The sequence below is a fragment of the Fusarium oxysporum genome, chromosome 11 (genome assembly GCF_000149955.1).
Source record: "Fusarium oxysporum f. sp. lycopersici 4287 chromosome 11, whole genome shotgun sequence".
Taxonomy (NCBI): Eukaryota; Fungi; Ascomycota; class Sordariomycetes; order Hypocreales; family Nectriaceae; genus Fusarium; species Fusarium oxysporum.
Window position 1 is genome coordinate 425,361 of NC_030996.1, and position 16,273 is coordinate 441,633.

General features: G+C 48.9%; 9 protein-coding genes across 11 annotated transcripts in view; 5 read left to right on the forward strand and 4 right to left on the reverse strand.

Annotated features, from left to right (window-relative positions):
• Positions 1–155: 155 nt before the first annotated feature.
• FOXG_16642 (DNA polymerase alpha subunit B) lies at positions 156–2,599 on the reverse strand. 2 transcript variants are annotated; one of them, XM_018396669.1, is made up of 2 exons: positions 2,343–2,599; positions 156–2,274 (listed from the first exon to the last, which is right to left on the reverse strand). In XM_018396669.1, the coding sequence occupies exon 2, from the start codon at positions 958–960 to the stop codon at positions 241–243; it is 720 nt and encodes a 239-aa protein (XP_018257267.1). In that variant the 5' UTR covers positions 961–2,274; positions 2,343–2,599; the 3' UTR covers positions 156–240. The 2 variants fall into 2 exon arrangements, with proteins under 2 accessions (XP_018257267.1, XP_018257268.1); XM_018396670.1 differs by having other exon boundaries at positions 156–1,548; positions 1,953–2,599.
• Positions 1,666–1,764, forward strand: FOXG_22486 (uncharacterized protein; the record flags this gene model as incomplete). The annotated part of the gene is made up of 1 exon (XM_018402889.1): positions 1,666–1,764. The coding sequence occupies one exon, from the start codon at positions 1,666–1,668 to the stop codon at positions 1,762–1,764; it is 99 nt and encodes a 32-aa protein (XP_018257269.1).
• On the forward strand, positions 1,983–2,541 carry FOXG_22487 (uncharacterized protein; the record flags this gene model as incomplete). Of its 2 annotated transcripts, XM_018402890.1 has the most annotated exons (3): positions 1,983–2,051; positions 2,098–2,238; positions 2,290–2,541. In XM_018402890.1, 3 exons carry the CDS (start codon positions 1,983–1,985, stop codon positions 2,539–2,541), a joined length of 462 nt encoding a protein of 153 aa, XP_018257270.1. The 2 variants fall into 2 exon arrangements, with proteins under 2 accessions (XP_018257270.1, XP_018257271.1); XM_018402891.1 differs by lacking the exon at positions 1,983–2,051 and having other exon boundaries at positions 2,179–2,541.
• A 661-nt stretch (positions 2,600–3,260) lies between the features above and the next one.
• On the forward strand, positions 3,261–4,388 carry FOXG_16643 (gluconate 5-dehydrogenase; the record flags this gene model as incomplete). Its single annotated transcript, XM_018396671.1, has 5 exons — positions 3,261–3,519; positions 3,564–3,633; positions 3,681–3,989; positions 4,042–4,158; positions 4,208–4,388. 5 exons carry the CDS (start codon positions 3,261–3,263, stop codon positions 4,386–4,388), a joined length of 936 nt encoding a protein of 311 aa, XP_018257272.1.
• Positions 4,331–7,227, reverse strand: FOXG_16644 (uncharacterized protein). Its single transcript, XM_018396672.1, has 4 exons — positions 6,791–7,227; positions 5,926–6,742; positions 5,690–5,870; positions 4,331–5,637 (listed from the first exon to the last, which is right to left on the reverse strand). Exons 1-4 carry the CDS (start codon positions 7,017–7,019, stop codon positions 5,572–5,574), a joined length of 1,293 nt encoding a protein of 430 aa, XP_018257273.1. The 5' UTR covers positions 7,020–7,227; the 3' UTR covers positions 4,331–5,571.
• Positions 4,822–5,190, forward strand: FOXG_22488 (uncharacterized protein; the record flags this gene model as incomplete). Its single annotated transcript, XM_018402892.1, has 1 exon — positions 4,822–5,190. One exon carries the CDS (start codon positions 4,822–4,824, stop codon positions 5,188–5,190), a length of 369 nt encoding a protein of 122 aa, XP_018257274.1.
• A 34-nt stretch (positions 7,228–7,261) lies between the features above and the next one.
• Positions 7,262–9,303, reverse strand: FOXG_16645 (uncharacterized protein). The gene is made up of 3 exons (XM_018396673.1): positions 8,747–9,303; positions 8,291–8,699; positions 7,262–8,235 (listed from the first exon to the last, which is right to left on the reverse strand). The coding sequence occupies exons 1-3, from the start codon at positions 9,017–9,019 to the stop codon at positions 7,466–7,468; spliced, it is 1,452 nt and encodes a 483-aa protein (XP_018257275.1). The 5' UTR covers positions 9,020–9,303; the 3' UTR covers positions 7,262–7,465.
• Positions 9,304–12,574: 3,271 nt separating this feature from the next.
• On the reverse strand, positions 12,575–13,423 carry FOXG_16646 (uncharacterized protein; the record flags this gene model as incomplete). The annotated part of the gene is made up of 2 exons (XM_018396674.1): positions 12,575–12,784; positions 13,223–13,423. 2 exons carry the CDS (start codon positions 13,421–13,423, stop codon positions 12,575–12,577), a joined length of 411 nt encoding a protein of 136 aa, XP_018257276.1.
• An 885-nt stretch (positions 13,424–14,308) lies between these two features.
• The window catches only part of FOXG_16647 (uncharacterized protein), a gene marked incomplete at its 5' end in the record, with an annotated part of 3,083 nt that continues 1,118 nt past the window's right edge, over positions 14,309–16,273 (forward strand). The window contains 6 exons of the mRNA XM_018396675.1: positions 14,309–14,313; positions 14,363–14,771; positions 14,831–15,391; positions 15,445–15,561; positions 15,609–15,890; positions 15,941–16,204. Of these exons, the coding sequence (XP_018257277.1) occupies positions 14,309–14,313; positions 14,363–14,771; positions 14,831–15,391; positions 15,445–15,561; positions 15,609–15,890; positions 15,941–16,204 (1,638 nt within the window). The remainder of the gene's footprint in view (positions 14,314–14,362; positions 14,772–14,830; positions 15,392–15,444; positions 15,562–15,608; positions 15,891–15,940; positions 16,205–16,273) is intronic.

Genomic DNA, 16,273 nt, shown 5'->3' on the forward strand with positions numbered 1-16,273 from the left:
TCCTGCTTTGGTAGATCCGGCGCGCGGTCTAGCTGTTGGCGTCGCCTTCGTACGTGATGAGGGCGGCTGTCAGTGTGTTGTCGCGATGCCTTCTCACCAAGTTGGATTGCGCCAAATGTCAATGCCACTGTGGACATGGCTCGGCTTGGTTTCTTGTGCAATGTGATGTACTGGTCCATGATTGATCTATTTTTCCTTGTATATATTGATCTATTCCATGACGTCGATGTCTGTTCCAGTCTACACATCAGGCTCAACCTCGTCCACCGTCGGCACCTTGTGCAATTCGACCCCAAAGAACTTTGACACTTCCTTGACACTATCCCAAATGACTTGAACATCCTCCTTCGACACCCCAATTCGCCGCGTTCCCCGAATATGCCAATGCGTCTCCAGCGGGAGATTCTGGCTCATGATCACCGGCAGCACCACAAGCTGCGTGTCCGTATCGTCCAAGACTTGCCGATCCGATAGAAACAATCCATATGTGATCTCCGCCGAGACCCATGCGAAATCCTTGTGCGCGTCAAACAATCCCATCGTATCCCCCGCGTTTCGAGTATACACTTTCTTGAACCAATCGATTCCGCGGTCGTGGTTTGCTTGATCAGCCTGCCATCCGTCACGCGTTTGGCTTAAGTCTCGGTCCTCGGGTTTCTCTACCTTCATGATTGACAGGATGGCTTCGAGGGGCTTGCACACGCCCACGAGGATGGTGGTCTTGATGAGGGCTTCGCGAAGGCGTCGTACGAGAGCTTGACGCGATCCGCTGGTCTGATAGACTTCCTGGCGGGTGAGGTATTGGTATAGAGCTGCTGCAGATTCGGGATCGGGACTGGCGGAAAGACAGGCGATGACGAGGAGATACCAGCGCTCGTCGCCTAGATGTGTGTCTTTGAAGCGGGTTTCGATGCTTTGGAAGAGCTGGGATAGCTCCGGGGTGAGTTCCGTAGGTGCCATTGTGACTGTTGTAGATTTGGTAGAGGTCAATGCTCATGAAGAGTTGGCGACGTAAAGATTTAAGTAGCATTGAGCATATAGCTTCCTTGTAAGACTCTGGTGGATAAGGTTCCTCCCCCTCTCTGTTTAACGCGGCATCTCGGTAGCCACGTGGATCACTGTAGCGACACAACAAACTCAATTAAGATGATTCATTGGTAATTTCATGTGAAATGTTACGTCTCATTCCATTCCACAGCGCACACGCCTTAAGGCGGTGGTGGTTATCTCATCTTGAACCTCCCCGCGCCGCCATCGGCCGCTGACCCCGCATCCCGATTAAGCTTGAGCTTGCGATTCACGAGCTCGACCAAATCTGAACGTAGTGAGAGGCCACACAAAAGCTGCCCGCTACATAAACTAAATTGCACCATGAATATATCGTTCGCTGGAGAAGCTGTGAGATGTGCGTAACAAAAACGCTGCAAAGTGCGGTCGGTAGTTCGACATACTTCCGTAGGTTCCGGAGTCGCAGCTGGATCAACTGCCGTGCCGTGATTCCTTGTCCACCAGATTGAACATTGCACAGCGCATGACAAGAGACATAGACTATCTCGACAACTTAGCCAGCAATTATCAAGATTTCAGGCTCGTTTCGTATGCAAAGAGCTTTGCGCTGATAATGCTTCCCATTAACGATTCGCGCATCATGTATGTCAAGTCACCATGGCCGAATCCTCCATTCGGTCACGAGGCAAGGAGAGCATCGCAACTCGTGATACATATGCAGCATGGCCAATTCTTTCGCAGGATCTCAGGTGCTAGGAGCTACCATTTTGAGAAATTGCTCATTTCTTCCTGTCAGCTTACCCGAAATCCGATATCTTACCTCCGCTGACACTCTGCTCCAAGGCAAAGTCCGACAAGTCCGCTTCTTGAGATGCATATATCATAGATACTCCATGAACATTCTCGCATGTGTCGTGACATTATAATAGACGAATGATACTCACAGGCTAATTCTGTTTCAAGTCACCGTGATCATGGGCCAAAAAGCATCCTTGGTTGTCGAAGTCGAGATCGATGCTCCAGTTGAGGTCGTCAAATTACTTGTAAGGCAGTACCGGATAGCTTTGACCTATATCTAATAGCATATAGTTCAAAGACTTTCCTCGCTTCCCAGAATGGAGCAGCTGGTCCATCGAACCAGTAGTCTCATCCAAAAAGATCGATGACTTGATGCCGATGGAGAAGATGAAGGTCGACGTCAAAGATGCAAAACTCACAGCCACTCTCCTCGTCAGTAATTCCTTTCAGATCCCTCAAATTACGTTCCTAACTAAGTATCAGAGAAATGATCCTGATGTATTCGAGTGGGAGGGAGGTTTATGGCCACTTGTTACAGGTCGTCATGAGTTTAGCTGGAGAGCGAGCAGAAAGTCTCCTGGAGGAACGACGTTTACGCAAAGAGAGAATTGGCACGGTCTCATTGTGTTTCTTTGGAAGCCGGGTTGGATTATAGGAAGAAGTGCGAAGAGAAACTTTGAAGGGTTTAGTGCAGAGGTGAAGAGGGAGGCAGAGAGGAGGGCAGCGGCACTGTAATAAATGCGGCCGGCATTGTTGTGGTTACGTATGAGCTATTGTTTTGTTTACAGTGAACTTAAACCTCAATTTGGCGTGCATCTTCAATTTACTTCTAAAATCAAGACTTATCAAGAATCGATCTGCTTCCCTTGGTTCATCGCATTGCATTCGGCCAGCTGTCCAGGGCTGCATTTCCGTTTCGCCTCATTTCAAACTTAGAATAATACGATCTCCACAAATAAAACTCTAGAAAGCAGATGACCATTGACTTCAAAGCGACATCAACCAACAATGGCCGTCGATGTTGTTGTCAGACACTTCAATATGATCTGATCCAGGGTAACGGGACCTGAAAACGTGGGGGTTCACGTGGACACCCACGCTCGTATCAACACTCGGCATACCCGGATCGGTCAACCGTTACGCGGGGGATGAAATATTACTCTGAATCTATCTAGATACATTCTTTTCTTTCAAGGAAGGTGATGGATTTGACCGCTACTCAAATAGGAAATCTTTGCCAATCAGCTGAGACCTACATAACGCGTCCCCCCTCGCAGCTCACCAAAATCGAGGTCTTGGATCAGCAGAAGAATGTCATGTTTTTCTTGGTGCCGTGATCGGGATTCGGAAAGGATCACCAGATGTTGAGGGCTGAATAAAACTGACCCTCTATCCCCTCACTTGGATCCTCTGTATTATATCTATTCATCAATTGACATAGTTACATCCTCAATATGCCTCCTGGAGTTCCACCAAAGCGATCCTACTCTCGTACCGATGCTGCTGTGCGCGTCGAGTACCCTGAGCACCATGAACTTCCCGCTAGTAAGCCATTGATCGGTCAGGGCGGACAGTTCTCCAAGCCGACGTTGGCGTCGTTGTCGCTTGAGGGGAAGACGATTGTTATCACGGGCGGTGCGAGAGGTTTGGGGTTGGTTATGGGGCAGGGAATTGTCTACTCAGGTGCTGATTTGGCGATTGTTGACTTGAATAGTATGTGACCACTCCGAGTGATCTGAGGTACTAACAAGTTTCAGAGGATGAAGCGCAGTCGCAGGTTGGTCAGTTGACGGACGCCTTCAAGAGAGAGAATCCAAACAGCCAGAAGTCAGTATACGGGCCCTTCTCTGATTCACCTTCTGACAGATCATCAGAATTCCACGAGTCACAGCTCACTACGCAGATGTCGCAGACCAAGACTCAGTAACCAAATGCATCGCCGAAATTCTCAGCATCCATCAAAAGATCGATGGCCTAGTTACATCAGCCGGCTTCACTGAGAATTTTGATGCGATCCACTACCCCATTGAACGTATGCGCAAGCTATGGGGTGTCAATGTCGACGGAACTTATCTGTTCGCCGTCGCTGTTGCCAAGCATCTCATGGAGCGTGAGGCGCCTGGAAGTATTGTTGTCATAGGTAGCATGTCTGGGGCCATCGTCAATGTTCCTCAACCGCAGGCGTAAGTCACCTCCAAGGAATCGAGAAGAATGATTGCTGATGGTGTTGATTAGTCCGTATAATGCTGCCAAGGCGGCGGTTCGCCATTTAGCTGCTTCTTTGGCAGTCGAGTGGGCTCATGCTGGCATTCGTGTCAACTGTATCTCTCCTGGTTACATGTTGACTGCTTTGTAAGTCATCCCCCGACCCTCCATTCAACTTTAGACTCACAGGCAGCAGAACGCAGAAAATCCTGAATGACAACCCGGATCTTGAAAAGACGTGGACGTCTCTCATCCCCCAGGGACGAATGGGCCAGCCGCAAGACTTGATGGGACCTGTGACCTTCCTTTTGTCTGATGCTTCTTCATACATGACTGGATCGGATCTTCGAGTTGATGGAGGCTACACTGTCACTTAGATAGGAACAAGTCTCCGTCAAACTGGTCTCGAGTGCTGTTATGATAGACGTTGAATATTTGAATGGACGTATAAAGTCCAAATGGTGGCCCAAATGCATGAATGGTCTTATTGCCTTCTTGTGTCGGTCCTGGAGTGACCTCAGGGAGCAAGAAAACTTCTGACATTGAATCAGGGTGCCAAAATAAACTGATCTAAAAGCCTAAGAAGATATACCAAGTTTATCTAAGTGTTTTTATCACTTAGACAAGAGGTCCTAAGTTTTCTTGCCTCCCGTTGCATGGGTCCTGGGACAAGATATCTCACGTCAGCCGATCTCCACTAAGATCCTCCTTCCCACACAATTTCATCTTCATAGAGCCTCTTAACTGCCACCCCATTTCTGCAACATCTAACATTGAAAGCACCACAGGTGTGGCTTGATCTCTACCACGATGGGTTTCTCAGAACTCGCAATATACACCCTAGGCCTCGCTTGTATCGCTAGAAGCATAATGGCCTTCATCAACCCGCAGGCCGAATATGCACTCAATGGACTAAAGCATACCGCCACTTCGAAGGATGACCCAAGCTCGGCACCTATTTACATGCTGGGCACTTGGGAGGTGTCGGTTGGTATCCTCTTGTTGGTACACCAGGTAAACGGAAACAGCACTGGAGTCACGACGCTCCTAGGGTTGATGAGCTTGTACAAGGCTGGCGTTGCCACACTACTTTGGAACATTGGAAGCAGCATAAGTAAGGTTGCCGGGAATGTGGCTACGGCTGTTTTGCTCTTAACATGGGCTGTTTTGAAAAGCTAATGGGTAGACGGACACAAGATGGCGATATGGAAAGGGGAACCGCCACGATGAGAGCTGATGGAGAATGACGTTTTTGTATTCTTAGTCTTCCATGATCTGGTGTTGCTCTGCCATCCTGTCTAAGGCAGCTGTATATGTCTATGGTCAAGGAATGAGAATGACACCTTCCGTCGATCTTGCTTTTGTGTCTAGGGAATGAACAAAAAGAGCCCAGTGGATGATGCTTCCCACGCAAGGATGCCAGGCTCCGCCGCACGGCACAAGATCGCTTGAGGGATCATCAACGACGCCGCAGTGGGACCGGTTCTGCAATTCGGGAAATCTGGTAAGCTGTGGCAGCTGTCCCCGTTCCTCGGCATGTCGCCGACACGACACCGCCGATCAAATACAGGCTTTCAGACTTGCGACCACTGCGAGAGACAACAAGGGAGAAATAGCATAGCAAGTCTGCAAAACACATTAGTAGGACTTATGAGAATTTGATCAAGGAGTGTCTTACCATCAGAACTCGGGCGATGGACATCTTGTCATCCTCGTCCGCGTCATCGACCTCCGCCATGGCCACAAGCTTCATGGCTGGTGGGCCAGCGGGCATGAGCATCATGGTGAACCAAAGGACACGGTCCTGACCTAGGACATCAGTCTGTGTGATGAGCATTCGAATGAACAAAATGCTGAGCCTAATTGCCAGTGTCAGTAGTGAATACGCGGATGGAGTTCAGGGAGCGATCTTACACTGGCCAGATAAAGAAGCGAATCAGGACAACGATGGAGAGAGGAAGCCAATGGATACTACCCGAGTCATGTCCTTGTCGCATGCGACGAAGACTGTGAGCGAGCTTGATGCCGACGACAATAACCTGCAGGGTGACGAAGAGTTCTCCAATGTTCTTGAGACTGACAGTCAACCAAGCGTTGAAGATGCCGCCATCCTCACTGTCGGCAAAGAATGCTTTCTTGAGAGGAGGCGCAAAGGCGAGAATGACACCGATGGTAGCACCGACAGATGGTGGGCTGATGAATTGAGTGGTGAGAGCCAGCATGTGCTGAATGCGAGGATGCAGCTTGTCCCATACGGCGTGTTGAGCCTGCGCGGTACCACGAGATGCCTTCTTCGCGTATCGTGGGAGCGGTCCAGGAAGGAGAGATGTTCGTTCGTTGGACTCTCCGTTCTCTTCGTCCGAGCCACTCTCATCTGGTGTATCGTTATGTCCCGCTCGGTCCCTCAGATCTGCATCCATAGCATCGACTGGGTCTTCGTCACTGACTCCAAGAAGGGTTCCACCGAGACCAAAGGTGAGCATGTTGGAGATGACGGAACAGACGAGGAAGAAGGACTTGGCTCGATCAATGATTGCGTCGCTGGTGTCATCGTCGGACTTTGCAAGGGCAGAGAGAACACCAGCTGAACCGAGGGATTGGATCAAGAGCAGAGGGTAAGATGTGGTATTGTTGAAGGTGATTGCCGGCGTGAACCATTTCGGGAGACTGAGGACCTTCGTGAGGGCGTAACCGATTCCGATTGAGACCAGGTTGTAGACAAGTGCCCATGCTACGAAACATTAGACTTGCGGACTTGGGAGAGAGATTGTTGACTTACCGAGAATGATAACGTATTGAAGCGCATTGGAGGCTTCAATCTGTGTACCAAGATTGACGATCAAGAGCGCAGGAAGAAACATCTTGATGCAGATCTTTGAGATCTGCCGTCCCGTCTCAACACTAAGAAGCTTTGTCTGCCCAGCGACGACACCATAAAAGATGGTCAAGAGAACAGACGCCGACGCCTGAATGGCGCCGACAAAGGTGCTGGCAACACTGCTCGACATGTTGACTCTTCTCTACAGTAATTTTGTGCTTGTAGAGTTGAAGTTTGACATGTCGCGTGCTCGAGTTTGTTTGATCGCGTTCCTGGAACATTACGTCAATGATCAAGTGTGCATCCCGGAGCAATTGTGCCTTGAAAAGTGGAGTGAGAGGTTAAGGTTAACCTATCTTGGAAAACCTTGGAATGTGAGTGGATTTGGCGCTTGGCAGGAGAGGATTCATGGTCAGTGACATAATGGAGAGGGGACATTGGTGGGTTTTATTTGCAAGGGAAAGATGGTGGTGGCCTGTTTAAGCATATTTCTTGATTCTGGATCTGTAGAGTGGCAGCTGACAAGACAATCGATGCGGGGAATAAGGTCAATAGAGGGAATACGGCCTTGTTGTAGGCTCATCATGTTATACTGTGGCTTAAACAAGGCATAATATTGCGAACCGGACTATTACTCTACGTCGCTCTCCTCGTGTCGCCAAGCAGCTCATACTGTTGGTTCTGCATCCCCGACAACTCCTGCGGCTCATGCACCTCCGTCGGCAGCTCAACAGGATGATAGCTAGCCAGCTCAGCCGACCCTTTCCGCTCGCTGTCAACTGGTGCCTGTCGCTTTCTGCGCAGGAAGAAAAACGCACCAGCAGCGATTGCTAGCACGCCCACGCTGACACCAACGCCAACGCCAGCCTTTGCTCCAGCTGTCATTCCTCCCGTGCCGGCATCAGCTGCGGCGCTCTCTGTCTCTTTTGCGCCAGAATTACCACCTGTGCTTGTTGCTTCGTCGCCGCCTTCGGAATCGGAGTCGCTGTCCGTAGCCTTATTTGACGATGGTGTCTGCGCGTTGTCCCACGTTCCGCCGTCGGATCTGTGTAGCTCTTGGATCTTATCGCCGCTCATGTAGTATACCCAGATCTCGTCCGAGTCCAGCGGTGATACAACAGCCAAGCGCGCGGATGCATCGTCTGCTTCGGGCCATTTCTTCTTCCCAGGGCTGTCCTCCTCTGCCCAGGCCCCATTCTTATGTGTTATCGCGTGTAATTGGGAGTCTTTGCCGATGTAAAACACTGTCAATCCCTTTCCAGCTTGGTTCGCAATGCCTAGATCGACGGCGGTGTTGTCGTAGGACGGGAGTGTGAGCGATGCCGCTGTCGATGTGTCGAGTCGTATATCTGAAGGTTCGGTCGCATTCGTCGGCGCTGGGCTATCGAACGGTGTCGGGAAGGATTCTAAAGCGCCCGTCAGCTACACTGTTGACCTCGAGTGAAATGCTCGTCTTCTTACCTAGTCGCCATTTGCTCTTGTTATCGTTATTGTAGCGAGCAACAACAATGTCCTTGCTATCGTAAGGATACACCACCGAAACATTGGTACCCTTCGTTTGTACAGCCGCTATCGTCATACCGCCCGGCTTCTTCAGTGATACCGGACCATCATATCGCCAATCGGTATCGTCGTCGTATGCGAGAAGGTTGACTCGTCCATCTTCGTCGTGGTAGTAGACTCGGGAGCCGCCCGCATCTCCTAGTTCTGCGACCGCCAATCCAGTCTTTTCGTTCACCGAGGGCAGCCCACCCGAGTCGGAAACGACCTCTTCGCCATCGGTGTCGAGCTTGTAATTGCCTGTTGTGTTGTCGCATATCAAGTACGCATTCACAATACCGTCGTCGGCATTCTGGTAGAAGACGGAGGCCTAGAACATTAGCGAAACTTCGGCAACGAGAGCTGCAAGATGCTCACGATTGGCGTATTGAGGTCGTCGTCCCACCAACCTGAGATAGCGAGCGGTGTCGCGGCCTTGGGTTGCTCTTTGAGTGGAAGCTTATTGGGGGTTTTCGTCGAAAAGGAAGCTGATCCATTGCTATTGCACGAGCTGTGTAGAATATCACCAGATCCCGGGTCTTGGTATGCGAAATGCGGTGTCAGAGTGTAGGGCGACCAAGTCCACCATCCAGCCAAACCCACTACCGGCCTTGCCAAAAGGCACGCAACCGCAATCGCCGAGCGAGACATGTCGACTATCGTCCGATATCGAGAGAATGGCGTTGAGATGGAAAGAAAAGAGGCACAGGCTCCAGCCTCGTCAGCTAACAAACACCAGCACGTCCATCAAAGCGTAAGACGAGAAGCGAAAGTGACGCTGACAGAAAGAGAATGGTATCCGAGAGGGCCAAGGCCAAGCAGCAACGGCCCAGCTTCACATGGGCATCCATTGGACTTTTTACCCAGCATCGCGTTACAGCGAGAGCGGAGATTTGAAGGGACTTTGGTGCGTGAGAAAAGGTGATGGAGCCAGAATTGGCAGCGATCGTTTCGCAGGGGACTCAACAGGAGCTCGTGGTTGGCTGCTTTGTCATTCTGAGGGGCTAGTGCTTACTCTTCAGTGTCCTTACAGGGCTATGCCCAGCAAGACACGGGAAGTGGACTGCGACCTTAAGATGATATTTAGGGTTGGATTATGCTCCGGAGAGGACATCCTGATTTGAACAGGAAATACGACCTTTCCCAAGTCCAACTGCCGCTTTTCTTCCCACCAGCACGAGTCTCAATTGCATTGTCGTGTTGCCAAGACGATGGCTCAACGGCCCGCTGTAGACTAAGCACCGAGCCGCTCAACAGCGTGAGCACTAAGCTTAAATGCCCTGTAAGCGACTATCATTGGTGCAACAACTGGATCCTTCACCCCTGGAAATTAGGGCTGACCTTTGAAGGTTGTTCCCTCTTAAGGCTAAACACCTGGCCTGATAAATTCACCATGATTCGCTGCGGACGCAATGATCCGTTATCTTAAGGTGGTCTAGTTTCGGCAGTTGTTGCTTCAAGTTGGATACCTAAATGTAGTGAATACTAATGAAAGCATGAGTGGCTATGCCGTTGATATAAATAGTTGGCCTCGAAGATCGCTTACTTGAACTTTATCGGTGAGCGCTTGGAAACATGGATGCTATTCTCGTTCTTCCTTGGTGTATCACCGTAACCTCTCGTTAAATTCACCACGGCTTGCTTCGCTTTATTGCAAGACTCACCCATGCAGAAGAGTCATACCTTATTAGAGCCTCATTTTCATAGAGGCATGAAAATGGTTTACAGAGTTTCTTTTATCTCATATGGGTTATTTGCCAGGTCGCGATCATTATTAGTCCTGTTCAGTTGGCTAAGTCACCTAACCTATAACACCTGGCCTGCATGCTGGCCGTGATGAATATTACGAGAGCGTATGGTATTGCTGTAGGCTTGGTAAATAAGAAGTATATAATAAGATCTCTCGGCATGTTGCATTAGCATGACTTATTGGTACGGGACGTAATGTGCAGATATGATAGCTTGATATGTGCTGTGATGCGATCTATCGGTGTGATCGCCTGGTATGGTTGAGTTGTGAACCACTGGGAGACTGAGTGATTAAGTTTGAGCGTCGCCAAAATAACCAGGTTCTGAACACCGATAGTGTATCACTACTCTTCGAAACAGGTTCAAAATAACAAATAGAGGGAGTGCTGGGCCGGGTTTCTGTTGAGAGCTTCATCTGAAAAGGTCGGGTTACTGGAGGCTGCTTCCTTCGTCGAGGCAAGACTTTTGCGACACCACACCACCGCGTGACTATAAAAACGAAACATAGTTCAAATTCCATAATAACACTTGGGTTAGCTCAAAAGAGTGTATACATTGGTTCTGTCGGGTTTTGTCTATTATCTTGCATGATATTGATAATAACCCGCATCATGAAGTCAAGTCAACTGGAAACAGTAGTCAAGAAGAAAGCCATGAGAAGCCATAAGGTGACCACGAGGAATTACTTTCGAACTGAAACGTAAATCTCGGGATTCGTATTGTGACTCATATGGTATTCCTGCTTCGTGGTAAGTCTGTCGAGAGTCCAGCGAGCTGGTTACAGTGATAGGGGAACAAGACCACCAAGTACCAAAAAAAACCCCAAATCCTTCTTTGCAGAGTTGCCAAACCTAAACTCAATACGGCATATTAATTGACCTAGAACATTTCATACACTTTGACATCCTAGATTCCCAAATCCCATCGTTACGAGCAATGAAGCCCTTGTGCCATTGTCTGTCCGATAATAGATTCAGTTCAAAGTACTTGATTACGGTTGTAATTGGGGCCTAGCCACATTCTTGAACTCTGTAATCGGCCTTGAATGGTGCTAGATCTGATATCCTCATTCATTATATAGGGTAGTGGCTTGATATATCTCGTGGAGATATCATAAGCTTCAACCATCAATCAACAGTCACTTACCCGAGAGCTAAAATTGAGTAAGGTACTCAGCGATATGTATGAGAGTAAGGAAGACTCTTCTAACTTTGACGGTATCAAGACAGCTAACTGACCCTGGAGAAATCATTTCGATACTGGACACTAGAACCTGTTCACACAAGTCCATTTAGACCGCTTCAAACCTCCTAGCATCGTCACCTATGGAAATGTACTTTCTCTGCTGATTGTCGCTCATTCCGCTGCATATAACTTGCAAAAGCTCATTGTCCTTTTGGGTTTAAACAAGATTCATATCATGTTTCAACTGGTATTCTGATCTATCATGGATATTTTATGACATGGGTGTCTAGCAATATGTTGACTAATGATCTTGCAATTATCGATAGTATTGGTCACGACTAGTCTCCAGCTTTTCGAAATGATGTTGGAATATCGCTGCGATTATCGACAGACAAAATCAGTTGGTCAAGCAAATGTCGTTCTCGGTGGCGAGGCGGGCGAGAGTAAGATCAACGGAGAAACGACGCCCATGGCGTGATGATTATTATATCAAGCGCAATAGCATCATAATGGAAGAATCTTGCTACGCTTTGCCACATAAGAAGCCGTTATAGCCGCGGGAATAACCAGCAGCCATTGAAGTGATAAGACATCACCGACCTTCCTTGTTGGGTATGGGAATAGAAATAGGCTATAGGGCTACATGTTTTCAACGACATGAGATGCCCGGTTGAATGACTGCATGTACACATCCCCCAAGCACAATCGTTGTTAGGTGTAGAGTTGGTGTTGGAGGTCGGGGTCAAATGGTACGTTGCAAGGAACTGTTGGAGTTGTCTGATTCCCTGTCTATCATATCTCGACCCGCCACCATGGAAAGAGCTTATGCACCTTGGTTGGATCCGAAGAACCTCTGTATCTGCGTATCTTCTTGTGATGGTACTCTATGGCAGTACTATCATATGAATCAGGGACCTTTGTCGTAATCCTTCGAGCTAGACTCTTTCATAGATGCGTGCTGTGGGAGGATCAAAACTGCTACCCCCAGAAAGAAAAACCCCCCAATCGGTTTAAGCATAACTGCCAAGCGATGTCACATCGATAGGCTTGATGCAGAGCAACCTGCCAGACTGAAGCTTTCTTGACATCGTACTACGCAGCTAGTAGATCTTCGTCTGACTTACAAGGCGGAACAATGCATGGAACTCTTTGGTTACTGCTGGCAATGAAATCATGGGAGCGAACTATGGAAGTGTTGCATTTCTCTATAACTTCAGAAGGCGATTTGTTTTGTTAGGCAAGTTCAATGGTACTGGGTTCCATTACAAAAGACTACCGGGGTAGACGACGGCGAAAGCTGCCAACTCGAAGGATCCAAAAGTGAGGTTCAGTCTCGACCTGGCCATCGCATCGTGGAAAGCGGCGAAGTGCTGGGGGGTCATGCCTCACGTTTAGATAGCGGCCGCACGTATCGATGGGGAGCTCCAAGAAACCGATCAGTGCCGGCTTGGCAGTATTCTTGGCGTCTGGAACGGGCTGGTGCTAGACTGTATCAAGATATCGGAATGTTTCGAATTCGGACTAGAGCAGATAAGTCCCGCCGAAGCTATTTATATGTCGAACGTTTTGATATGAGAGAAGACGAAGAAAGTTTTGAGACTCTCAAGTGTAAAATGGCAGTAATTACAATAAACTGAAGTTCCAACTCGTCGCAATGGACCTTCGCATCTTGAGCCCTCAAAAGGAAGCTTCGATGACGCCTTTTTAAAGGTTGTTGACGAATAAGTTGCACCGAGCAAAAGTTCCTCAAGACCCTCCCGATTTAATTGCAAACCCGGGCCACGTGACTAGTTTCCGGTTATCACGGCAGAAAACGACCCAGATAAGAGGGCGAGTCTGCCGATAAATGAATGAAGGAGATCGAGAACAAGCGACCCAATCCTGCCGCTTAACCCTAAGTCAACTTAAGCTTGAATCTACTGTCGGCGCTTTTGCTACTGTCTCGGCCTTGACCCCTTGATGATCAAAGGTTCCGGAAACTAGAGGAACGATTGTATCTGACGTGCGTTGCAAAAGGTCAATAGCCCCCAGGTCAAGCGATTGGGCCCAATGATCCCCCATATCCCACTGAACCGGCTGCACTGGCCATGTAACACCGGAATGTGGGATGTCCAAAGACATGTTGGTGTCATTCTGCAAGAAATACAGTCCACACTCGGTCTATCAATATCATCCCCACTTGCCATTGAAGATGTTCTTTAGGTCTCAGACAACGCCCTCAGATATCAATTAATATGTTGTAGATATGTTACATCATCATTTAAAGCTTATCAATTGGGTGCTGACATGGCGCGTTCCAGAATTCTGGATTCTTTAGTGCACAATAGCTACGTACCATTCCGTCTAAATTGACAAGGGTTTAGGCCAACACCATAAAAAAGTCCCTGTAGCATGAGCTCTTCCGAGGCTCAAACCAATAACCGCACTTTGATTATAGCAGTCTGAGACCCTTTGTAAAAGACCCCTGCTAATCAGAATGTCGCAATCAACATTGATCCAACATTAGCCACTCAACAACCCAATGGGCCTTGAAGGCGATGTCACTAACACTTGGTAGTCGCTAACACCAAGTTCCCTGGTGGAATCGGGAGAAGGCGGATTTCAAAGTGCGGCTCTTCCGAAGATACAATCGATAGCGCAACATGGAGGCATTGCTCGATGAGGCAAAGGACAAGACGTTTCTAGCCTCGGAGACCTGAGGCGACAGTTCAACGCTAACGCCTCCACGATATGCGCGCGAGAGGGTTACAACTGGGACGCGGCTAGTACGAAAAGAGCAGGAGAACAGGATTTCGATATGTTGCAACGGGACCACGAGGGTCCAACTCCCCCAGAGGCAAATGTCCAAGAAGGGAATTGATCTTGCAAAAGGACCTCGAGAAACTGGGAACTCAGTGAGACGCGGCCGACGTCTCTGGTCCTTATCGCCGTGGTACCCGATATCGAAGTTCCAGAACCAACGGATGTTACATTCGCTCATCGTGTAATGCGATGGTATCACCGACGATGTGGTTTTAGATAAAGATGCGTTGCTTCCCCATGTGTAGATTGACTCTGCAGCCCAGATAATTTGAGCCAACTGTGGATTGTTACACAAACGACATCAAACCCCTCTTTACCATTCACAGGAAGAGGACAGCTCAAGCATGTCGTCCACAAATGTCGAGCCAAAGAGCCTCACGGCCCCGAGGATACCTTCGAGACCTCGGTCTTCCCTGTCCCTAGCCCGACGGACATCGATGAGAAGAGTGACGCAAAGAACGCTGTTCTTGGGTCCGAGGTTCACGATGCATCCCATACCGATGAAAGCGACAGCGATAGCAAAGATGCCATTATTGTTACCGGTGCTGATGCCTCTCGCCACTTGCTCCCGATGAGAGACGACCACGATAGCGCTTTGACGTTCCGAAGTATTCTTTTGGCCTCCGGTCTTGCTTGTTTCCAAGCTGTCATGTATCAGATCTACACAGTTCGTGATTCTTTACACTTCAATTTCGATGGGATACCATCTAACATGACCAACTATAGTTCAAACCAACCATGATCACTATTCAGGGTACCTTCATCGTCCTTATCTCCTACTTCATCGGCAACGCTTGGGCCTTTGCCCTCCCCCGCGGCGACAACTTCGAAGCTCGATGGAGAGCCAAGGGCAACACTGGTTCACTGCCATTCCTGATCAAATTCATCAAGTTCATCAACCCTGGACCTTGGGGTCTCAAGGAACACGCCATCTGTGCCATCACAGCCACCTCTGCATCTAATGCCGCTGCAAGTGTTCAAGTATTTGCGGCTCAGGATCTCTTCTACAACATGCCTTTGAGCCCAACTACTGTTATTCTGAGTACCATTTCTATTGGTCTGTTCGGTTATGGTCTCTGCGGTATCATGCGTCCAGTTGCCGTCTGGCACGTCGATGCTGTCTTCTGGAGTAACTTGCCAACTGTCAAGACTCTCCAGGGTCTTCACTGGCAGGAGGTCAAGGACTCTAAGCCTATTCGAGTCTTCTGGTACAGTTTCGGTGGCATGTCCCTTTATGAGTTCTTCCCTGCCTACATCTTCCCCTGGCTCAACTCAGTCTCGGTTCCTGTAAGCTACACCCTCATTGGTTATAATTTACTCTTGCTAACCGCTTTGTGAAGTGCTTGGCTGCCATGAAGGCGACCGGAAACACTGCCAAGAACCTCACCCGTGTCTTTGGTGGCGCTACTAACAACGAGGGTCTTGGCCTCTTTAGCGTTTCTCTGGACTGGCAATATGTAAGTTAGTCTAAACACCAATATGAAACTTGAGCTGACAGGTATAGATTACCTCTTTCAACACCTCTCTTCCTCTACCCCTTCAAGCTCACATGGCTGTTGGATTCGTGGTCTGCTATATCGTCATGGCTGGTATCTACTACGGAGATGGTTGGGGAGCCAAGTCCCTGCCTTTCATGTCTACTCGACTCTTGTTGGCCAATGGTACTACCTACCCCGTTGCAGAGGTTTTCGAAGGCGGAGTCCTGAACGAGTCACGCTTGTTGGAGTTTGGTCTTCCCAGATTGACTGGCACCTTTGCTTACGCCATGTTCATGGCCAACGCTGCTGTAAGTCACCCACTCTACCTTGATCGTACCAAAAGCTAAACTTGCAACAGATCGGTGCTCTCATCCTTCACTGCATCCTCTTCTGGGGCAAGGACGTCGTCAAGGCTTTCAAGAGCGCCAGGGAAGGACGATATGACGACCGCCACCACGAGCACATGGCCAAGCACTACAAGGAAGCTCCATGGTGGTGGTATGTCACTGTCCTCGTGGGAAGCTTTGTTCTCGGCTTGATCGTCGTCATCAAGGAGAACATTACTCTCCCTGCTTGGGCTTACGTGGTCTCACTCATCATGAGATCCATCATTGCACCAGTCGTAAGTTAAAAAGGTCCATGATATAGCCAGCAGAACTGACCTTTGTTCTAGAGCACTCTCCTTACTCTC